The sequence below is a fragment of the Cupressus sempervirens genome, chromosome 10 (assembly GCF_028749045.1).
Source record: "Cupressus sempervirens isolate cs-2001-9-10 chromosome 10, ASM2874904v1, whole genome shotgun sequence".
Classification (NCBI taxonomy): Eukaryota; Viridiplantae; Streptophyta; class Pinopsida; order Cupressales; family Cupressaceae; genus Cupressus; species Cupressus sempervirens.
The window spans coordinates 478,103,389-478,129,030 of NC_143127.1; the positions used below are offsets into that span (position 1 = coordinate 478,103,389).

Consider the following 25,642-nt stretch of genomic DNA (forward strand, 5'->3'; position numbering starts at 1 on the left):
TTTTATTTGCATGTGTTTGACTCTTTAGATTTGTTCCATTGTATGGTGATGAAAAACTTGAAAAGTAAGCAGCCCTAGTGTTTGTGAATTGGATTTTCTATATTCTAAATGCTTTTATCTATTTATTTGTGGTATATTGCAACATCAACAACATCATGTCTCAACCTGAGGGTGGTGGAACTAGGCCTAAAACATACCCTGATATTGACCTTAGTGTAGTAGCAAGGGATAGGGCTTGAAAACATGCTACTCCTAGACATAAGAAAGGAGTTGTGACATGTTGGCATTGTATGATAACATATAATGGGGGAGGCATTAATAGTTTGAAATATCACCTTGCACATATACCAAGACGTGATATCAAAAAATGTGAGGTACCTCAAGATGTTATGCATGAGAGAGTAAGGCTCTAGAGGCTTCCATGACCTATCTTAGGTGCACTTGTAGGAAGACATAGGCACTAGCAAGGGATAGGGCTTGGAAACATGCTATTCCTGAGCATAAGAAAGGAGTTGTGACTTGTTGGCATTGTATGATAACGTATAATGGGGGATGCATTAATAGATTGAATTATCACTTTGCACAAATACCAAGGCGTGATATCAAAAAATGTAAGGAGGTACCACAAGATGTAATGCATGAGAGAGAATGGCTCTAGAAGCTTCCATGACCTATCTTTGGCGTACTCGTAGGAAGACATAGGCTACTATGAGCCTTTCTTTTGATATATGTTTTGAACTTTTGATTCCATGGATTTTGCATATTCCATGGATATTGTAGACATTTGACAGTTACACTATATTTCATATTTCTATTATGTTATTTAGTTTAACTTTATGTAATTTCTTTCAAAAATTTGCATTTATACTTATGTGATTTATGAAAAGTTGTATGTGTGCTAAGTAGCTTCTATTTATCTCAATTATTGTGCATTTGATGTTAATTGGCTAAAGGATGCATGAAAAAAATTTAAAATCCTTAAAAATATTTGAATTTCATGGGTTTTTCAATTTGCCGAGTCTGGTTGCCGAGATAGAGTCCAAGCCCAATTTGGGCTTGACTAAGTCCGAGGCTGGTAACACTAGGTTAGAGATAGTGTACTAAATTGTTACATCCCAATTTTTGACCTAATTTTAAATTTGTTCATAGCCATTAGATTGAATAGATTTTTCTTTTAAAATCATGTGAATTAGGTAGTTATTTATATCCATTGTATTAACTGTTAATGAAGATGGTTGTTATCCATTATTTGTCATGTGATGCTTAGTAGTTACTTGATTTTGAAATTATGGTTAATAATTAAATTTTTTTAAGTGTTTATATGAAAATTAATATGGAACTGTTATTACGTGGAAGTATTGTGTGGGTGATTGTAGGAGAAGATGAAGGGGGAAAAGCATTGCTAAACGAGATCAACAGAATGGGATACTAGCTTAGTCCAGTCATCAGGATTGACAAGTATGACTTAAATTGCCTTGGTAAGGACCTAACGACTTGAACATTAGGATACAACTGAAGGACCCGCATGAGCTATTAAATAAACAATTTAAAACATAAAATAATTTAATTAAAATATAATACGTACCTCAAAGGATTTTGAATGATCTTTCACCATATTATTATAATATACACCTATGTACGTACATAGATATAAATTAAAGTGACCATAATATTATTTTCTTTATAATAAAATGATGCCACCTCACAAATATACCTACGTGTACATATAGAGATATAAACCATAATATTTTCGATTTTTAACCTTCAAATCTTCTTCCATCCTTTTATTGTTTTTTCTTGCTTAAAACCGATTTAACACTTAGCACATTTATTTGGCATCCAAGAGCCAAGGCATTTCTTTTATGTTATGGCTTTTTGGAAGCCAAAGAGTCCCTTTAACCTTTTATATATCATGAGGTCGGGATAGATGTGGACATACAAAAATCACATTCCCAACTTCCTTTCTTATTCCCATTTTCGTTGCTCATTTCCGGTTTCCATCTACAACCCGATACTCTGCAAATACCATTCGAATCTCTACAAATTCCATTTGAAACCTCTGCATTTTATAGTAGTGCCATTCTTGTTACAGTCTACCTTATGTTATTCCTTCCTTGCTGAAGTCGTGATTGTATTTATACACTGTGGTTATGCCTGGGGAGCAAATTGAAGAATAGTTGATACATAAGCATCTAGCAAGACTCCAAACATTTCCAGAAGTATATTAGGTTATGTGGTCCATCAACCTCCAGTAATGTTATGAATTTTATTATCAACTAATACTGTATACCGAACTCTGTAGCAGTAGGTAGCTGTTGTATAATCATCATGCTTAAGTATCATCAATTGACCCTCTTAAGGAGTTGTTATCAAATCAATAGTAAAATATTCATGACATAGAATTGTATTTTGTATATGCCATTGATAATTAGAACCAAATGATATTTTCTTCAAGTCTTAAAAAACATATTTCTTCAAATCACAGAATGTGAAAAGCTGGAAACATATAATATTCATGATTCAGTTGAGAATCAACAAACAGAGCCGATTGTTTTGAGATTCCGAGCACCTAGGACTCACCGACTGTATAGCCATGGAAAAGGTGAAGAGGTGAGATGGAATCTGCAATGACATGGAAGTGAAATCAGATATGATACAATAAATCTAAATTCAAGTCGAGCGGTGGTGATCGGGTTAGTGAACCCATCAAAAAAACCTTGGCCAAGGTCTTTTTAAAGGCAAGTTTGCCATCTAAGATCACTTGATGTTAGTGGTGCCAGTTATTCAGACATGTTCGTCCATAACTATGCAGACATTTTAAACACCGGAAAGCTCAGGTGGTTGGACTAAAAGTATCCCAAGCCCAATCTTGGGGTAGGGAGGGCCTTTCTAATTCAATAGATTGTGTGGGGATAAGTATGGTCTGAGGTAGGGAGGTTAAGCTTAAGTCAGTGCTTCTCCTCTTACTGAAAGCCGAGGCTTGCACAACCAACTAAAGGCTCACCGGATAATACCTGTATGTTTTCTTTTCTTCTTTTTATGTTAAGCATATACTTTCCTTGTATGTAGAAAACGATAGTTAATCGTTATTATAGTTAATCGTTATCATCTTTGTTTTGTTATGAAAAACCGTTTGTTACATAAATTTTAGGATAGATTCCTAATTAATAGGAGGGGGCCTAATGTTGTGGAGGAGACTCACAAAAGGCTATTTGAGCTTTTTTGGACAGTCTATATTTTAGGAGTGATCCCTACTTTTTAGGATTTACTGGAATTGACTAGTAAATTTAAAAGGGACCTCTAGAATTATCTTGGATACTTTGTGTGCAGTTCCTATTTTAGGAGGATCCATACATTTTAGGGAGTAAGTTAGCTTATAGTGGTCAAACATCATCTCTAGACTTGGTACCTTCAGCGAGAACTAGTTCAAAATCTAGATGAGTAGGTTATGAATAATTTGGGAATAATTTTTATTATTTCCTAAGTACGATTTTAATTAAATATTAATAAAGTGAGTTATTAGTCACTGTTTAATCAAATAATAAATTAAAATAAAGTGACCATGGGAACACTTCCTTGGGAATTGATAACTTAAGAATGTGTAATAACCGTGGCCTGACTCAACCTCCAATGCTGAAGGAGGCTAGTGGAAATGTTGTAGTTTTGATTCTTTGTGCATTGCAACATTTTTGCTTCTTCAAATTTTCTCCAGAACACACACACACCCACACACGCACACGCACACGCACGTGCGCGCGCGCGCACACACACACACACATATATTCTTTATGTTGTGCTTTGCAATTTTTAAATCATATATATATATATTTTGAACACATACTGAAAATGCAGACTCAAATGCCAGGAAGGAAATAATTGAAATATGGAATTTTCCAATTATTACAAAGATTTTTCAAACGCTTTAATCATCAAAGTCAAACACTAATTTATAATTAAAGAACCTGGTGTACACTTGGCATATGTGAATTTGACTTCTTCCAAATGCAAACATAGGCTGGAAATAAATGGCACAGGTCCTTTATATATCTAGGCAGGGACCAAATGCAATGATAGCAACTTGTGTGGCTGACAGCTAATACCCATAGGGCGTCACGTGACCCACAGGAAACTCATGTAGGCATATATGCACAGCTGCAGGTCTACCTTCAAATGTAGCCTTAGTTACTGATAGTGATGCCCAAAAAACATCCACTTGGGGTTTTTAAGGTTATCGGAGCCTCATTACAAGTGCAATCGTAGTCATAGGAAATAATGGCAACCTTCACCAATGCTGATGCTATATGCTTCAGGTTTTACACAGCCCTCTTGGCTATGCAATTCAATCTCCTAAGCAATGCGGGTACCAATATTTGCATCCTTAAATTATTTCACATGGAACACAAGTTAAGCATAGTGTATTTCTTGCCAGTGATGGAACACATGACTTGGAAATTACAACCCAATTCCCAGCTCTTCAAATCTATTCCTCATATTAACCAATTGAGTGGCCCTTAAAAAGACTTAGTTGTAGACCAAACCCTTATACCCTAGCTATGGCATAGAAATTATCAACCTCAGAAATCCTCACAAGACAACAAAAAACAAATAGATAATTGGGATGCTTTTTCCTTCACAATGAGTGTAATGTCCCTTTTTTGGGACATTAGAAATATTGAAGTCTTATTATATATAATGTTAAAATTGACCAGGAGAGCATAAACTCAATTTATTAAAAGGTCAATTTAATGTTATAAAGAGGGAAAAGGTTAAGGAGGAATAAGACGAAAAGCCAGAGGGAAGTCAAAGAGTCTTAGTTTGCGTATTAAAAAGGGAAAGAGGCTCATTCCTGGGGATGCTTGATTTATTATTTTAGATTTCAGTTCTCTCTTGCGAGAATATTTGGGAAGCTTCAGCTTTCAGCTAGTATGAGGACGTAGCCTCTCATGCCGACAGATAGTGGATGCAAACCCATTCTCTGGGGAGACATCAATTCAGGTGTTTCATATGCACTTACAGGTTTTTATTCTAGCATTCCAATCTGACTATTAATCTGTATTCAAGATTGGGTTTTTTAGTGCTGGTTATTGTATTGTTGTTATATAATGCAATACTGTGTCCACAAAGTTGTATAAGAGTTTACGGGTTTTATATTATTGGTTTGTAATGCACTTTCATATGTTCAAATCCTGAATAGTAACTTGGAAAGAACAGTTATTTTCTTGTGGATAATCTGCTGGTTTAATTGTTCTATCTTATTATTTCTGCCTATGTTTGAGTCTTGAATATTATATTCAAGAAGTAGTTGGGTACATATCGTATGGAGTTTCTACTGGTCTTGTTTGCGTTTGGTAATATATCTGCATATTTTAGTTTGGAATATATTTTTGGGAAAGATCGAGCAAATATCGGGTTAGGGATATTTCAGTGGTATCAGAGTGCTGTATTCTGCCAGCCTGTGAAATCAAGAAAATGAAGTGTTTACAGTCCTGAAATATTTTATCTTGGTTGAAAGGATATTAATCTTTTCGACATCTAGACCTAGAAAAGCAAATCTTGTGGTTTGTTCAAGATTGGTCGGGAATGACATGGCTTTCATAGGGTATGTATTGGAGTAAATAGTGGTTGGAGAAGCAGTGAACATTGTTAGAGAACCAATGACAGAATTGTGTGCTGAATATTTGAAGACCCTGAATGTTTTTCTATACTTGAAAATCATATTGGAACAGTATTAAGTGTTTTCTTTTATTGATGAAGGTTCGACTTCATTCCTGAAGTTGGATACACTATATGGGTGGTCTCTAAGCAAGGGGTGGACTTCTCAAACGTAGAATTGGAGCAAGTGAGCATTTTAACCAAACTTTTTACATCGGAATGTTTAAGGATTATAGCATTCAGAATTTTGAGGCAGCTGGAGAAATGACAGGGTGAGGTAGTGGTTTTGTCACAGTAGTGGGGACTACGTTGGGCATATACGAGCAGATAGTTGTACCGCTGGGTATCCATAAGGGAGTGTGAAACATGTTGTGGCCCGCTCATTCTATAAGGTAGAAGAATAGAGGAGGGCTTCTTCACGGGTTTGGTTGGGCAATCAATGAACAGTGAGTTTGGAGTGCCACTCAAGTAACCTTCGAGGTGTATAAGGAGACCTTGGCTAATTGTCCTTGTTGCAAGCTTAAACACAGTCTCGAGAATCTTACTCGATAAACATTTGTGCTTGAACGATAGGCAGAAGAATAGACAATCCATAGCCAAGGAAGAAGAGGCTACACTACATTGGAATTAGCTCTCCATTGTTTTCGATTTATATCCAAAACGAGAGGTTATAAGAAGAAAGGAAATACGACTTGCAATCTGAAGTTAGTCAGGGACTATATACATTCAAAATATGATTGTTACCGAACTACATGGGAGAGGAAATAGTTAAATATTGAAGCCGAGCAATATTTTTTGATTGGCTGGAACAATAATTTTGGAAAATGACTATAGTCAAATCCAATTCGATAGCCAAAGACTAATGCACACATAATTATTTGGTATTCCCTCCTCAATACTTTAGGATGAGAATTGTCATATGGCACAATAAATTATTAAAGAAGGCATCGTTCTGTCAGGCATCTCTATTATGCGATATCAAACTAGAGAATCAATTCACAAGCAACGATAGGAAATTTGATTTCTTTTCCTTCTTGGTATTGGCATTAACGTTCATCTTCCATGGGGGTCATGTGATGCCTAAATAGTGTGTTATATCCTAGAAACGCTAGATTCGTAGTGTTACCAGGGGCAGGTGTCAAAACATTTTGTAGAACGGTGAAGTGCTAGAGCTCTCCCCAACTATCATGTCTGCTGCTATTGGTGCATGATTCAAAAGGCTGAGATGCTTCACATTCTCTCGATAATTAATGGTGAATCATTGATAAGTTTTTAAAAGAGCCACAATTTATTTTTTCAAGCAGTTATTTGTCATGTGGGGTCCATAGGAGTGGAAAGTGACCGATAAGCAACTTGTCATTAAACATTTGTTGAGGTGCTCTATAGAATGACACATCTCAAGATGAGACACTTCATCATGCGTAGGGAATACATGTAACGACTCCCACTTTATAATTGACGCAGTATAAATTTTAAAGAAAGACAAGATACAGGTGAAAATGAAATAGGTCGGGAGTTCTTAATACAAAACTAATTTTCTTATGACTGGAAGTGTAAGAAAAAGAGTTTTGGAAGGTCGTTGATTCTTATTATTATCGGGAGCATCACTTCTTTATGAGAAAAAATGCATGTGTTGATACTTTACCATTAAAGCTTCTTGCCTCAGACTGTCATCTTCGACCTGATCGTTATGCAATAGAAAAAGGAGAGTGAAGATTTACATGCAAAGTTGCAGGGATCTCATTCAGAGCATATGCCAAAGAAATATTGCACCTATGCAACACATTGTTGCAAAGTGAATTAGAGAGGGAGCACATTTCTTTTAAGTTGCAAAATGCTAAAGAAAAGAGGTTTAATAGTCACAAAAAGGTTGAAGTGAACAAAGATAATGTGGATAAAAGGATGGTAGCTACTCACTCTGAGCATTTGGATAAAGGTAACAAATCTATAAAGATGTCAAATGGGCAAGGTATTAAAAAAGGAAGCTTATACAATGAACAAGGTCGTAATTAGGTCAACATATATGAAGCACAATATGAGGCAAACTTGAAAAAAGAACAAGGTGTAAATAAGACAGGCTATGAAGGAGGTTATTCAATGCAAAAAATGACAATAATATTATAGAAGATACAGTGGGAAAATTGTCTTCAATTGAAGGAAGAAATGGGCATTCTTCACAGATCCAGAATTCAAAGCAGTCTTCCATGGAGTAGGATTAGTATCCTCATCGTGTGCCAGGTATGGAGAACAATCATCATCAAAATTATAATGGAGAAAACATCCTCAAAACTTTAAAAAGTTCATATAATAATGAAGTTGGTAATAACTTTTCTGTGGCTCAAAGTATGTCTTTAAAAAAATCAAATGATGGAAATCACGAAGAGAGGAATGTTGACAAAGATTTAGAGTATGTCTTTAAAAAAATCAAATGATGGAAATCACGAAGAGAGGAATGTTGACAAAGATTTAGAGTTCAGGCCAGCTAGGCACGCTAGTCCAAGCAAGTTCCAAAAAACTAAGCTTATGCAAACTTCATCTGATTGCTATGTGGAAAAGCAAGAACTTTACAATTACTCCAAGAGATAGGTAAATACAAGAAGTTTGCTGCCAAGAAGTAATAATAATGTAAAGGAGATTAGAGGTGGTAGCCTAGAATTTGATGAATATAGATGGTGTAGTCTGAAAAACGAAGACACAAAAAGAGATATGGAAAGGGCTGAATACTTTGGATTGTGGGTGCCAAAATTGGCAAATATAAGAACAAAACTACTCAATATTACAAGGAGTATCAAAAAGTTCCTACTCGAATTCAAAATGTTTTACCATTTAGTGATTACGTGGATTTTCATCTGGAGCAGCAAAATAAAACTGATGTGGTAAAATGAAAGTACTTGGATGTCGTTTAGGATCTCCTTGCAAAAGACCAATGCAAAGGTGTGTATGAAGAATTTCTGGCAGACCAAAATTATCAAATAAAGGATCTTGGAAAGGAAGATCAGTCAACTACCATTGATTTGCAGCTGTCCCGTGATTACGTCGAAGATGTTAAATAGGGTGCAAGTTTCTACGTTGGTGATCTGGAGGTTAGTTTTGACAAGCAGGTTGATGAGTTTGTTGCACACAAGGTAATAATAGATTGGAATCTATGCATGATGAACCATATATTTTTTATGCCTATTCAATGGAACAATCCAAGATGATACTGCAAGATGATGAACCGCCTCAACATGACAATAATAAAATGCATACCTTGAGGAATCAGTTGAAGGTTAGTAATGACATGGTTGTGGCATTGTTGGTACATTATGACAACACTCACAAGATGGTTGAGGATCTCTACAGAAAGGTTAAAAAGGGAGTGGAAGAAGATTGACTTGTTTCTGATTTGCAAGTGATCAAAACGACTCTTGAAACTATGAAATCAGACTATTTGTATTTGCTTTCCGACAGGGATAACATTCTTAAGGTTGCTGAAATACTTTTGATCAGCTAAATAAAAAAAGGAATGAGATTATGGAGCTCAATAGAGAGCATAAGGATACTCATGAGGCATTAGATAATGCTCGGATTTCCCTTTAGGAAGTAGAAAATCAGATCAGGGTCAAGAATCACTCTCGAGAACATAAGGGTAAGGTGAGGCAAGAATTTTTCAAAGAAGTCATTGTTGAGCTTGATAACATTCAACAAACTTATGACTTGGACAATTGTCCTTAAAGATCGAGTACCAAAGTTTTAGATCACATTCAACTAATCGACAACCCCGTGTTTGAAATAGATGCTTATTGGATTTTTGATAATCCCCTTTTTGAGATAAACGAGGAATCTCGTTTCGATTATCATGAAGAAGATGATTCTGATTTTAGGATATGGAACCCTAGTATGTTCCCAACAATGAATATGGGTCACAGGATGGAAGTGGTGAATTGACTACGGTTGATCGTCATTGGATCAATTCTAGTAGGGTTTCCGATTTCACACCATACAAGAGTTGGTTGGATTACACACACCAACCTTTGGATAGATTTTGGTATAGTATCGGTGGGAGTTATGTTCTAATCTCAAGGAATGGGTTTTCAACTTCATTCTTATTCATAGTACTTGTGTACCCAAAGGTTCTCTAGTTTGATGATGACAGTATGGTATTTGATGCACTGAGGGTGTTACTCTCAGTTTTTGAGCGGCTTGTTTATTACATCATCTATTTAGGTCAGGTTGTCACTATCTATTGGGTTATGCATAGTTCATTGATACTTTTCTACCTTATCATATCGGCTAGTTATGACAACAGGGTTTGGGATTCGAGTGTTGACAATATTCAGCTATGGCTTATTGAGCAGTTGGTTATAATTCTACTCAGTTTGAGATTGGATGCGAGGATAAGCAGAGTTGTACAGTCTATAGGTCTAGTGATATTTTATAGTTTTATATGGGACCTAGGGATTTGGTTGATGGATTGGTCACAGTGTGACACCTTGCTTTGTAGTGTGTCTGGATTTGCTTTCAGTTTGGGCTATAGGTCTACTTGCAAATACGTATGGGATCCTAGTACTGATTGCTTGAGGACAAGCAATTTTAAGAAGGGGAGATTTGTAATGTCCCCTTTTTGGGACATTAGAAATATTGACGTCTTATTATAGTTAATGTTAAAATTGACTAGGAGAGCGTAGACTCAAATTATAAAAAGGTCAATTTAATATTATAAAGAGGGCAAAAGGTCAAGGAGGAATAAGACGAAAAGCCAAAGGGAAGTCAAAGAGTCTTAGTTTGTGTATTAAAAGGGGAAAGAGGCTCATTCTTGAGGATGCTTGATTTATTATTTCAGATTTCAGTTCTCTCTTGTGAGAGTATTTGGAAAGCTTCAACTTTTAGCTAGTATGAGGATGTAGCCTCTCATGCCGGCAGACAGTGGACACAAACCCATTGTTCGAGGAAACATCAATTCAGGTGTTTCATATGCACTTACAGGTTCTTATTCTAGTATTCCAATCTGACTGTTAATCTGTATTTAAGATTGAGTTTTTTAGCGCTAGTTATTGTATTGTTGTTGTATAATGCAAAATGTGTTTACGAAGTTGTATAAGACTTTACGGGTTTTATATTACTGGTTTGTAGTGCACTTTCATATGTTTAAATCCTGAATAGTAACTTGGAAAGAACAATTATTTTCTTGTGGAGAATTTGTTGGTTTTATTGTTGTATCTTATTATTTCTGCCTATGTTTGAGTCTTGAATATTATATTCAAGAAGTAGCTGGGTACATATCGTTTGGAGTTTCTATTGGTCTCGTTTGAGTTTGGTAATATATCTGCATATTTTAGTTCATAATATATTTTTGGGAAAGATTGAGCAAATATCTGGTTAGGGATATTTCAATGAGCTCATATTTATAATCCACAAGGCACCTGTTTCCCAAACAGAAGAACTCCATTGAAGAGTCGTCAGCAACACAACATCACTTTATTACATATAATAATAATAAAGTGGCATTATAATAATATAAACTTAATTAATTAATAAATATGAGTTCACACAATAAATAGTCGCATCCATTGGAGGTGATGACCAATTGCCAGCACTAGATATGCATTGCCACATATGGCAACTGCTTGAATTAGACATACTAAAAATAGTAAATCCACAATTGAGATCCATAAATCACAGTGTCAGCTCACAAGGGTCGCTATGACGAACTGACTCAATCAATTGTGAGATGCATAAAAAATGAGAATATTATATAATAATAATAAAAAAGTGCCATTATAATAATATAAGATTTAATAATTAATTAATAAATATGAGCTCAGACAATAGTCCAATCCACTGCAGGTGGTGACCAACTGCCAATGTCACTCTGCACTGCCAAACATGGCAATCGCTTGAATTAGACTTACTAAAAATAGTAAATCCACAACTGAGACCCTCAAATCACAGTGTCAGCTCATGAGGGTTGCTATGATGAATTGACTCAATCAACAAGGATGCGCCAAAAATGGGGACATTATAGTCTTCCTTCCCCAAGATTGCTTGGCCTCGAGCAATTTGACAACATATTGAAATCTCCACCAGGATCCCATAAGAAGCACATGATATCCCTATCATCAACCAATAACATCATCAGAGAAAACAACACGACCTGCAACATAGCACCCAATACATGTGCTGATGATGGAGTTAGGACATCACTAAAAAAAAACTCTATAGGAGATCTTAGCACACTCCTCTTCAGTCTATCTCTTCCCAATTATCTCTTAAACAATCCATTTTTGGCATAGACTAACTTTTCACCTGATCTGCAAATCATGAACGTGTGAGTCGAACATAAGTTTATAAGAACTCATTATAGTATACACCCTACTGCCAACATGACCATCTCTATCCTCATCCTCAGACTACTGTGATGACTCACCCTTGATCACATTAGTATAAACCCACATGCCATAGTCTGTTGCTCCCTTCAGCTTCAATGCATAGGTATGACCTTTAGAGAATGACCCTTTGCACCAATAGAAAAGTTGTCTCCTCCTCAAGCCCTCTCTAAATGTATCATCAAGCTTCCCCATTGACTTGCTCTTGTACTCAACAACTAGCGGGGACTCCTCATCAACAAGTGGAGGAATAAACAATTTCGAAGCAACCTTGCCTCGAGAGGATGAGTCTAAGTCTCACACTTTCCTTATTCCCTCCTGCAAAGAAGATGGGTCCAATGACTACATCCATCCATAGAGTGGCTCAACCAATCGCTCCATAAACAACATCACTCGTTTGCGCTCTGATATATCATAAACCATAACTGAGAGCCTCTGAAACTCACTGTTATATCCCTCTAAACTATTAGACTGCCTCAACTAAGCCAACTCACAGAAGTACACCTCGTGATCCTTTCTATCAAACCTCTTGATTAGACAATCTACAAATTCCTAATAGGAAGTGATCTGATTATGTTGCAATGAAACTAACCCATGGTACCATTAGTCATGGGCAACTTTGACCAAATGCAATACTCCAAACCTGATAGCATCCTTACACATAGGATGCAATGCCAAATAGGTGCCGAGCTTATGGACCCAAGCTCGAGCTTTGACTCTACCATCACCATCAAAATGCTCTAGGGCCATCTTATTGGCCACCTCCCTCACGTTAGTTTGTCAAGGCCTCTGTCTCTCAGGTGGTGACCTCACTCTAAAATGCTCACACTAAAATGCTCACAATTCCGAGTCAGGAACCTATTAAAATTCAAATGTTTCTTTTATCACCTGTTGTAGAACATCCCACTCCACAAAGTGGGCCACCATGTCATCTACAAAAGGAGTAGCCTCGGGTTCAACACTGAACGCATCCACCCCGGGTCTCAGAAATGTGGGCCTTTGTGGCCTATCAAATGTGCTAGTCTGTCTATCAACTAACTTGCCCTGATCCGCAACTCAAACCTGGTCTGCATCTTTGTATTTATCACCGTCTCGGGATCTATCATCGATTCGAAATCTATGAGAACCAACATAAACATCTTGAGCCCTCTCCCTACTCTGTCCCCAAGCAGTGCTATGCTTCTTTGAATTTTCTCTAGAATATATATATATATTCTGTGTTGTTCTTTGTAACACACACACACACACACACACATATATGTAGTCATTTGAGCATAGACTGAAAATGCAGACTCAAATCGCAGTAAGGAAATAATTGAAATATGGAATTTCCCAATTATTACAAAGATTTTCGAATGCTTTAATCATCAAAGTCAAACACTGATTTTTTATTAACTGTACACTTGGCATATGTGAATTTGACTTCTTCCAAATTCAAACACAGGCTGGAAATGAATGGTGCTGCTCCTGTATATATCTAGGCAGGGACCTAATGCAGTGATAGCAACTTGTGTGGCTGACAGCTAATTGTTAAGTATATAACCTGATAATCTACAGGTCTGAATGTGCAGACCGCACTTGATCTTCTCATCCTAAATATCATACATATGGCATTATATATATTCCATGTTTTCCTCTTGTGAGGCGGCGACTTCCTAAAAGGTTATTTGAGATTAAACACTAATCTAACACACTGTGTTAGTTATTGATTAATGGTAAGTAAACTTGCAAATCGCCGATTTTTGGAGAAGTCATATGTGCCGACTTAAGAAAGGGACATGTCCCTTTGAGGGTCATGTCCTTTAGTCGGGATACTTAGGAAGGATAGTATTGCAGTTTGAAAGACACACAAATACTCTCAAGTCTTCTTTTTCAAGCAATATTGTCCTATTGATTTATTGCAGAAATATAAACTTTCAGATCAGTTTGAAGATTGACAACTACTTCAGAATTTAAGAAGTTCAATTTTAAGCATTCAAGGATACATAAAAAGTCTGATTAGAAACATAATATTGCAGAAACTTTACATGGTATCAGAGCTCTAGTAGTCAAACTTAGGCTCTGCAAAATTTAGTTATTAGACTGCATATATATCTAGCAACTATCTCCTATCTTCAATAGCATACACAATCAGACCCGAGCACAGGTTTGATGGGAAAGAACACTTAGATGCCAGGAAATTCAGAATCATCATGGTTCTTGAAGAGAATGATGTAAAACAATTTGTTGATGGAGCATCCAAACAACCTCCAGTTGAACCTCATAAATCTATATGGAGCAGAGGAAATAGAAAAGCCATTCAAATCATTTTAGATGGAGTAAAAAATGATATCGTACCCATGCTTACAAAACATCAAACTGCATTTGATATGATGAAAGCATTACAAAATGCATATGAGGTCAACAATGAAACTAGGGTTCTAGCACTGAAAAGGCAACTAAACCACATTAAGATAAAGAAAGGAGAATCAATAGATTCTTGCTTCCTAAGGGTTGTCAGCATTAGAGATGAATTGTCAAGTATAGGAACCATTATTAGTGACACAGAATTAACACTAGTGGCTATAGATGGATTACTAGATTCATGGGAGACTTTTGCACAAGGAATAAGTGCCAGAGATAATCTTCCTAACTTCAACAGACTTAAGAATGATTGTTTTCGAGAAGAATCTAGAAAACTAAAAAAAGGAGGGAAACTGAAAACAGAAGATGAAGAACTTCATGTTCTTAATACAAACTCCTATAAGGGCAAGAAGAAGAATTTCAAGAAGAAAAAGGGAAATCAGAAGAATGGAAACCCAAGAAAGATTTATCCAAAATAAAGTGTTTCAAATGTGAAAAGTTTGGACACTACAAATCTAATTGTCCTGAGAATTCTAAACAAGAAGCAAACTATACAAATGTTACTAGAGAAGAAGATACCTATGATCCTGAGAATCGTGTATTGTACTCATCGCTATCAAATTAAATTTCAAGTAAAGCATGGATAATTGATAGTGGATCTTCTAGACACATAACAGGGTACAAAGAAGCACTAGACTCTTTTTCAGAAAAAGTTAATGGTGAAGTCACATTCTGTCGAAGGAATTGGAAATTACACCTTGAAGCTAAAATATGGGAGTTCTCTTCTTCTCAAAGGTGTTCTCTACGTACTAGGAATTAAAAGAAATTTAATCTCGATTATAGCACTAGAAGATGATGGGCATAATGTTGCATTCGTCGACGACAAAGTAATAACTTGGGCAAAGAACTCCTTAATCAAGAAAGCAAAGTTGATTGGTCAAAGAAAAGGATATTTGTATGAATTGAATACTAAATCTAGTCGACCTATTCAAGCCTTAATTCATGAAGCTGTAGACATAAATGAAATTTGGCACAGAAGATTAGGGCATCTAAATTTCAAGACCTTATCAACAATGGAGAAGATGGTTACTGGGTTACCCAAACTAAATAAAGACCATTCAAGCATATGCAAAGGGTGTGCTCTGGGTAAGAACACGAGAATTCCATTTCATGATAGTACTAGGAAAACAAATAATGTATTAGAATTAATTCATTTAGATTTATGTGGACCTATGTCTGTTCCTTCTTTTGGAGGATTTTGGTATTACATTTTGTTCATAGATGACTTCCCTAGGAAAGCATGGATTTACTTCTTAAAATGTAAAGAATCAGAAGAAATCTTAAAGAGATTTAAAGAATTCAAGACATTAATTGAAAACTTTCCAGGACATAAAATTAAAACCCGTAGAACTAATAACGGAGGGGAATATACCTCAGACTTGTTTAAAAGGTTTTGTAAAGACTCAGGGATTAAGAGAGAGTACACTATTCCTTATAATTCAGAACAAAACAGGGTAGTAGAAAGAAAGAACAAAACAATTATAGAAGCTACTGGAGCTATGATTTTTTATCAAAATCTAGAATATTATCCTTGGGTAGAAGCCTCTTGTATTGTTGTCTATATTCAAAACAAAAGTCCTTATCTTACCTTAGAGATAAAACTCCTGAAGAAGTATTTACTAAGGTTAAACCCAATATAAGTCATCTTAGTATTTTTGGGTGCCCATATATATCCATGTTCCAAAAGAAAAAAGAACCAAGTTAGAAGCCTCTGGGAGGAAAGGTATCTTTGTAGGGTATAACGAAACATCTAAGGCATATAGGATTTTCATACTTGGACAAAAAAGTATTGGACTTAGTAGGGATGTGATTTTTGAAGATCTTGCATTCAAAAGAGCCCTAAGTTCTGAAGAACCTTCTCCTTTATCTAGTTTTGAAAGAAACAGTGAATCTGGGTCCCAGAGGGAGAACTTAGAAAAAATTGAAGATGAAATTCAAATCCTGAATCTTGAAGAAACTCAAAATTCAAAGAAAATACCACTTTGGGCCACTAAAATAGTCAAGGCAGCTCAAGACTTTGCTGCACCTTCAGGAACAGTCAGAGAAAGCAAAAGACCTAAAAGATTCTCTAGTTATATAGCAAACATGAGTGATTTATCCAAAACAAAACCAACCAATCCTTCTGATGCTATTAAACATACAACTTGGAAAGAAGCTATGACAGAAGAATACCAATCTATTATGAAAAATGATGTTTGAGAAATTGTTCCATGACCTAAAGGAAAATTTGTTGTCTCTTCCAAATAGATATTTAAAATAAAACATGCTGCTGACGGTAGCATTGAGAAGTATAAAGCTAGATTTGTAGTTAGAGGATTTTCTCAGAAAGAAGGGATTGATTATGAAGAAACTTTTACTCCTATTGCCAGATATACCTCCGTAAGAGTAGTCTTAGCAATTGTAGCATCGAAGGGATGGAAAGTGCATTAGATGGATGTAAAAACAACATTCCTAAATGGAAAGATTACAGAAGAAGTATATCTAGAGCAACCTGAAAGATTTGAAACTCATAATCCTAACACTTTTGTTTGTAGGCTCAAGAAAGCTCTCTATGGGCTTAAATAGGCTCCCAAGGCTTGGTATAAAAGAATTGATAAGTATCTCACTGGCTTAGGATTTTCCAAGAATGAAGCTGATTCAAATTTATATTATAAAAGAGATAAAGATGATATGGTAATTCTGATATGGTATGTTGATGATTTACTAATAACAGGTAATGATTATCTTATTTTTTCAGTGCAAGAAAGATCTAATTAGAGAATTCGAGATGAAAGATTCGGGACTCCTTCATTACTTCCTAGGACTGGAAGTATGGCAAAATTCTAACAGTATCATACTTAATAAAGGGAAGTATACATCAGACATTCTGAAGAGATTTAGAATGTGGAATTGCAAGCCTATGTCTTCTCCAATGGAGACTAATCTACACAAACTTAAGGAAGCAGCAATAGAAGCACCTTCCATAGATTCTACTCTCTACAAACAAATGATTGGGTCCCTTATGTACTTAGTAAATACAAGACTGAATATTTGCTATGCTGTTAATGCCTTAAGCTAGTTTATGTGTGAACCAAAGGAGATTCACCTAGTTGCAGTTAAACACATTATGAGATACTTCCAAGGAACTCTTAATTTTGGACTCAAATATGAGAAAGCTGATCTAGATTTGCATGGATTCATCGACTCGGATTGGGGTGGAAGTGTTAAAAATAGAAAAAGTACTTCAAGATGCTATTTCAGTTTAGGATCAACGATGATATTTTGGATATGCAGAAAGTAGTCTTCAGTAGCTCAGAGCTCCATAGAAGCTAAATACATTGCAGCAGCGATGGCCTCTCAAGAAGTAGTTTGGCTAAGGAAGTTACTTGTGGGATTATTTTGGCAAGCCATGAATCCTACGATTATTCATTGTGATAATCAGAGTTCCGTCAAGCTTTCAGTGAATCCAGTTTTTCATGACAGGTCCAAGCATATTGAAATTGCTTACCACTATGTAAGAGATATGGTAGACAGGAATTCTGTAAAATTAGAATACATTTGCACTGCAGATCAGACAACAGGCATACTCACCAAACCTCTATATAGAGTGAAGATAGAACACTTTAGGAGGAGACTTGGTATGATTGAGTTGTAATCCATTTGTACTCTTTAAATTTTTAATACAATAATTTTTTTTTGTCAGGCTATTGACTGTTATGGGCTCCACCATTTGTATTCATTATTTAAGAAGTGATGATCTCTGAGATAATGAACACTTGTATAAAAGACATTATGAGAGATGACGATCTCTTAGATTATGTGCTAAACAGTAGAGTTCTACTGTAGGATCTAGATGAGTTCAAGATCATATTGTGATGTAGACATTGCTGTGTCTATGAGCCACAATTTGGATAAAGGAAGAATTTTAGTATTCTCTGAATTTATCCTGTATTCTGGTAGGTCTTAAACTCAGGATCATGTTGTGATATAGAAATATCAGTTTCTATGAGTCACAACTTGGATAAATGAAAAAATTAGATTACTCTTTAGATTTATCCTGTATCTTATCACTAGTAGCAGTGATTTGTCATATCATAGGTTTAGTAATATGACATTGTATCATGTGTTCTATGATACCACATACTAAGAAGATGCAGATAGATATAGAGTATTAATTTTTGCTTATTCATCTGTATTGATGTTGCTAGATATGATATTTCTCTGTATGATTATCAAGTTAAGAGGGAGTGTTATGTATATAACTTGATAATCTACAGGTTTGAATGTGTAGATCGCACTTGATCTATCCTAAATATCATACGTATGGCATTATATATATATTCCATGTTTTCCTCTTGTGAGGCGGCGACTTCCTAAAAGGTTATTTGAGATTAAACACTAATCTAACACACTGTGTTAGTTAGTGATTAATGGTAATTAAACTTGCAAATAGCCGATTTATGGAGAAGTCATATGCGCCGACTTAGGAAAGGGACATGTCCTTTAGTTAGGATACTTAGGAAGGATAGTATTGCAGTTTGAAGGACACACAAACACTCTCAAGTCTGCTTCTTCAATCAGTATTGTCCTTAGTTACCGGATTCGATCCGGATCCAGATTCGTGCCTGGATTCGTGCAGATTCGGGCAGGATCCTTGTTTTACACAGTGGATTCGTCCGGATTCATGGCCCACGAATCCTGACGAATCCACTGTGTAAAACAAGGATCCTGCCCGGATCTGCATGAATCCAGGCACGAATCCTCAAGGATCCAGCATGAATCCTCAAGTATCGACAGGTTTAAGTGAGTCTAAGTTATTTAATATGACTTTTTTAAATATATTTTTTTGCTTTCTAGTGCTAAAATGACCTTTTTATGCATTATATATGCTAATAAATGAGAGAAACAAATAAATAAATAAATATATATCTGTTACTAGTTGGGGCTTGGGCAAGATCAGTAATATATATATATATATATATTCACGAATCCTCCACGAATCCTAATCGGGAAAAAAAAAATCATGAATCCACGGATTCGATTCACGTGCCCGAATCGGATTCGTATCCCGAATCGGTAACTAAGGTATTGTCCAATCGATTTATTGCAGAAATAAATACTTTCAGATCAGTTTGAAGATTGACAACTACTTCAGAATTTAAGAAGTTCGATTTTAAGCATTGATGCAGGAGCATCTTGCATGGGAAAATTTAAAAAATAAAATAAAAATAAAAATAAAAAAATGGAGGAGAGAGAAAGTGACGAAAATAGAAAGAAAAATAATAGTTAAAAAAAAGAAGAGAGAAAATAGAAAAAAGAGGAAAAGAGGAATTTTTATTTTCAAGGTGCATAGGTGGCGTAAATGGAAAAAATAAGAAAATGGTTGTCATTCCATTTATCAAAGTGTGTAGATGGCATCTTAGAAGCTTGTGGAAAGTTCCTTAAACCATGCATTTAATATTTGTTTTGATCCACAAATGAAATGTAATTTTCTAATTGGTCCACATGGTGGCGGTTAGTTTTATTGGGGTGGGAATTAAATATTTGTTGAAAGGTAGTTGCATTTACCTTTTATCCCACATTGGTTGTATTTGTAATGTCTTGGATGGTAAGTGCCTCTTTAAGCAAGGCTTATGGTCATTTTGTAATCAAGCTTCAAGGTGTCAAAGCTGGAAGGTGTGAAAGCTTCAAGGTGTGATCTCTTCTTAGTAGAAGGAGGAGCGAGTTTTCCTAAGTTTGTGGACAAAGTGCCGAATGTGAGGCAGTTTACAGCAGGATTGTGGTGGAGTTGCGAGTTTGTGAGAAGAGCTAGTGGCTACGGTTTAGAAACAAGGAGGTTGCGTGGTGGCTTGTGAGCACAAGTTGAGATCTTGGAGGTTTCTACTAGAGTGTGGATCTGGACTAACTTGGGTTTGGATTGGATCTTGAGGGATCTTGCAGAACTCTTATTGTAATTACTATTGTATTTGGCTGTAACCAGGAACGCCTTACAGCGTGGCACATTGCATGTAACAGTTATTTTATGAATAAAGAGTGGTGATTTGATATCAGATCTTGCATTGTTATTGTGTTTCCAATGTGTGGTTATTTGCTAGGGGCTAAGACATCTCCTTTGGGGATTCTCCTGCCTTGCACTATGTCAAGCATTCAAGGATACATCAAATGTCTGATTAGAAACATAATATTGCAGAAACTTTACACTAATTACCCACAGGGCCTCACGTTACTTTAACGAAACTCACACAGTCATATAATATGCACAACTGCTGGTCTTCAAATGTAGTCTTAATTAGTGATAGTGCTTCCCAAAAAACATCCACGTGGGGCTTTTAAGGTTATCAGAGCCTCATTAAAAGTGCAAATGCAGTCACAGGAAATAATGGCAGCCTCCACCAATGTTGACGCTATATGCTTCAGGTTGTACGCAGCCCTCTTGGATGTGCAATTCAATCTCCTAAGCAATGCAGGACCAATATACACAGACCCCAAATTATTTCACATGGAACACAGGTTAAACACTGTATTTCTTGCCAGTGATGAAATGCAGGACTGGGAAATTACAACCCAATTCCCAGCTCTTCAAATCGATTCCTTATATCAAACAATTCAGTGGCACTCAAAAAGACTCAACTGTAGATCAGATGCTTCCTCAAAACGAAACCCTTGTACCTCAGCAAGCACATAGAAATTATCAACTTCAGAAATCCTCACTAGACAACAAAAAGAAAATAGATAACTGGGATGCTTTTTCCTTCACAATGAGCTCATATTTATAATCCCCTAAAGGCATGTGTTTCCCAAATGAAACTCCACACCAACACAACATCACTTGATGACATATAAGAATAATAAAGTGTCATTATAGTAATATAAACTTTAATAATTAATTAATAAATAGGAGCTTACACAATAAATAGGCCCATCCATTGTAGGTGATGACCAACTGCCAGTGCCACTGTCTGCACTGCCAAATATGGCAACTGCCTCAACTAGACTTACCACAAATAGTAAATCCACAATTGAAATCCTCAAATCAAATTGTCAGCTCACAAGGGTTGCTATGATGAACTGACTCAATCAACTGCATAAATGCGCCAAAAATGGCGACATAACAAAATGGACCACTTCATAATGATTAGTAACGCCTCCCATATGGATTGATTTCATAATTGCACAGGTATGCATACTTGGACCCCTAGGATGCATACCAGGTACTGGGACATGTTTCCCATACTGGGTACTTCTTGGGGTATGTACCTTGGAGGGGAAACGCCACATCAGCTCTTGTTAATTTTTTCGGAGAAAAGATTAAAAAAAATTCCATGTTGGATTTTTTGTTTGTGGAACAGTTTGCTGTTTACGAAGCATTATTTTATATGTAATCAGTTTGAAACTTTAATACAATATTGTCAACTGATTAACACTGAACAATAAACTGCTAAACTTTATCACTATTCAGGTTAGAAGTTTAATATTTATCATTTGCAATAGGTTGCTAAATGATTTATCATCTTCTTGTTCATATTTAAAGTCTTCCTTCTCTGTTATGCATTGAGTTTCAAAGCATATAGGCTTTCTGATTTTTTTATTTTCATACATAGCATATATGTTCTTTCAAACATATTGCAAATTTGAAACTGAAACAGTGAAAACTTACACATCTGCAAACATATCACTATTCTTGAAAACTGTAAATATCAGGACTCATATTTTCAGGTTTTCTATAAAATACTAAAATTATAATGAAAAACTTGACGTACCAGTACCCCCGTCCTCTGTTTTGGAAAATTGTCGTACCTGTACTCATGCCCATACCCCCATACCCCCGTTCCCATGCAACTATGATCGACTTCCCAGGCAGGGTAATTAAATTGAAATACATATTGTTAATTGTTAAAAATAAATGAATCAAACCCTATTTGGGACAATTTCTAAAGGGAAAGCAATTTTGAAATAAAAGAAGATTTTGGAGGCATTTGAGAGCTATCCAGGTCAATATTTTCTTCATCAACATTGGAGGGTTGGACTCTCAGATTTTGAACAGCTATTCATCTTCCAGGAATGAAAATTTCTGGAGGAAATCCACAGATGGACATAGCCCCATTACCAGGAAACTAATTTCAGATCAGTTTGGGATTTGTAGTTGCAATGAATTTTGTGGAAGAATTCTCAGATCGGATTGCAGGGAATTTATATTATTCATCAAAGTACATATCGGTTGTTGACAAGGCAAATTCTTGATCTCCTCGACTTCCAACTGCTAGCCATACAGCCTCAGGAAAGACCATTGGCTGGACGTTGGGTTTCAGCAGTAGTATACAGTTTCAAAATTGGAGAATTAAGATCTGCATCGTTTATAGGGGGGCAATCTCAGATCAGATCAGAATTACCATTAGCTGCAACCAGGCATGATAAACTTCTTGCATACCAATTCTTGGCGAGCCATGTCCTTATTTTCTGGAGGGCAATTACACTGATTGAAGCTCAAATAGAATTATAGAAGACAAGTATTCACATGTACACCTTTGGCAGATTTGAGGCAGCAGTGTGAAGCTGGCAAGACTAAATAAGAGGCAGCAGTGTGAAGTTGACAAGACTAAATAATTCAAGCTTTGATTTGCTGATATTTGCTTCCAGATTACTAGCCTTTTATGGTTGTATTTTCTCATTTCCAGCTAAATAAAGTTCATCGTTACATTTCTTGGAGTTTGGATTTTGTTCTTAGTTATCACAGTGTTAAGTTACTTTGAGTATTGCATATTATTATTCAAGAAGCACAAAAAACGTCATAAAACACAAACTCTAAAACAGACAAACAAACAGAATTCAGGGAAAAAAATCAGATTTGGTAAAATCCACATCCTGGGTGTCTATTACAAGGGGACAGATTTAGAGGGCACCAAGTATTTTCTGTAAATGGCTGCCCAATATTCAGGAGCTGAGATATGCACAAGATTAGCATATAAATAAGTTTACCCAACATTTGAGAGTTCCGCTATACAAAGATCTATATCATCCATTAGTCATTATTGGACCTGAGCTGGCTTGCTGTATTGGAGAGGCTTGATCCAGTTTCTCAGTCAGAAGCTTGATTGGAAATAAATACTTCTCATAAACACCTGTGATTGATCTTCTGTGATGGTAATATATAGGCAGCCACTTTCACTGAGCTAGGAACCTGGAACAACATGTTAGACATGATGATGAAACATATGCCCTTTTGGCAGGAAATTCCATTTCAAATTAAAGCCATGTAAAGAGAATTATAAGACAATTGCAAACTTCCCCTGTTCTCCATGCTGTACGTCCCTCTTTGCACTTCCTAGCTGCCTAAGGGCCTCCTTGATCTGTCTGGCAAAATCTAGCTGGATTTGAAACAGGGAGAGGAATAGTGGAAGCGGATTCACATCCTACCTTTGTCCTGCAGCATACTGGCTACTTTTTGTTTGTTCCAAATGACGAATTGCTTGGATGGTTGTATGCTTGAATTTAATAATCTTTAGATTTATAATGTTGCTGCAGGTATCTCGAGAAGAAGAAGATATATTTCAAGAAATAAAAATGGCTTTGAGTGGTGGTAGGGATGAAGATTTAGAGTCTGTTCAATTCATAGCACCTTTTCCCTTGCTGACAAAAGATGCGGTTGAATCTCTGCGGTATAGAGCTCAGGTAAAGTGGTGTGAGGTTTTGAGGAGATTTTAATTGCATTATTAAATAATAGAAATGAATATAACAGGCATGCTTTTGAATGCAACTTTTTCATCTTTAGGTTGTTGGTATAGTAGCGCGCTGTTTGTTGTTGTGGACTTGCATGTTATATTCATGTTTAGCTATTTTTATAGGATGTTGGTCATAGTGTGACCAAAGCAGCAGTGAGAGAAGCACGGGCTAATGAGCTTCGAAATGAAATATTAAATTCTGAGAGGTAAAGTTACATGTCTTGCTAATTAATGTGCAAATCTGATGTTATCCTTTTTATTAGCTTGTTCATTTGTCATATATTTCTGGCTGGTCAGGTTGAAGTCTCATTTTGAGGACAATCCCAAAGATTTGGGTAAGGAAATTTTATCCTTTGCATGTATCTCTGTTTTTGGATTTCTTTTTCAAATTTGGAAGTCATTTACAGAGACTTCTTCCTGCTTGAACTATTCATAGTTCTCTATTCTTAGAATCTGATTTTTTATTTGAATGTTCTTTCTGGGAAATCTTTCCTGGGATGCAGATCTATTAAAACATGACAAAGTACTGAGCAAGAAGCAGCCTTCATCACACCTATGTGCTATACCCGATTACCTTGTAGATCCTACCACACAAGCTGCTAGCAAAGCTGTTAAACTTGCCAGGGGAGCAATGGGACAAAATAAACATAGGAGTTCTGGTTGGCTTAAGAAAAGAGGTAGCAGGAGTGGAGATCCTTTGAAGACATTCTTAATTGACGTGAGTACTCATCAATTCTATTGCTCAATGTAAAATCTTCAAGTTCCTCTTTTTATTTTCTGTTTCTGAAAGTCAAAACATGCTTCTGTCTTATGCTATTTCCTACCCCAATTTCTTTGAATATCTTCAGAGATCATTATCGTTTAAATATTTTGGTACCGTTTATTCTTTTGATCAGTCAAAGAAAGGATCATGGAACGGGAGGTCAAAGAAAAGGGAGCAAGAAAAAGTGAATCACGGAGAAACATTGAAGAAGAAACACAAGCGGAATAATTAGAAATTGTTAATCATTTGATGTAAATGTGGTTCAACTAAGTAAATTCTACAAAACCATGTCTATGATTAAAACTGGCTTTTTCAGTTCATTTTTGTTTTTACCTTTATAGGCAAATTAGTTACTATCTGTGCAATTATTTTGAGGTTCCCTAGTTTTGTTAGTCTGCAAGAGGAGCCAATTTTATAGGTCAGAATTTAGTGGACTATTTTTGTGAGATTTCCTGATCTAGTGAATGGAGATACAGAATAAGGATTGTATATTACCAGATCTTTTGTGCTGCAGATGTATACAAAATTGAAGTTCATTTTGAAATGGAAGCTCCAAAGTTACTTGTGTCTTTTAAGTACTATTTACCTTTAAGCTATTTTGTATTTTTGAGTTCGTTGTGACATTTCTCTCTCATTTGTGTTTCATATAGAATTGCATTCTTTACCTGTAATTGAGCATTTTAATGTAGTGACATAGTCCTCAGTTTACTAGATGGATGCATCAGTTTTTGCTTAAAACAGTAGCTGGGCAAAGATTTTGT

At 35.9% G+C, this 25,642-nt stretch overlaps 1 protein-coding gene across 1 annotated transcript in view; it reads left to right on the forward strand.

The window, feature by feature from the left end:
* Nucleotides 1-25,425, forward strand: part of LOC149534760 (P-loop containing nucleoside triphosphate hydrolases superfamily protein) — a 189,752-nt gene extending 164,327 nt beyond the window's left edge. Inside the window, exons 11-15 of the mRNA XM_089803073.1 lie at nucleotides 23,922-24,068; nucleotides 24,242-24,324; nucleotides 24,416-24,453; nucleotides 24,622-24,836; nucleotides 25,015-25,425. Coding sequence (XP_089659199.1) covers nucleotides 23,922-24,068; nucleotides 24,242-24,324; nucleotides 24,416-24,453; nucleotides 24,622-24,836; nucleotides 25,015-25,113 — 582 coding nt within the window. The 3' untranslated portion in view covers nucleotides 25,114-25,425. The remainder of the gene's footprint in view (nucleotides 1-23,921; nucleotides 24,069-24,241; nucleotides 24,325-24,415; nucleotides 24,454-24,621; nucleotides 24,837-25,014) is intronic.
* The last annotated feature ends 217 nt before the right edge of the window (nucleotides 25,426-25,642 follow it).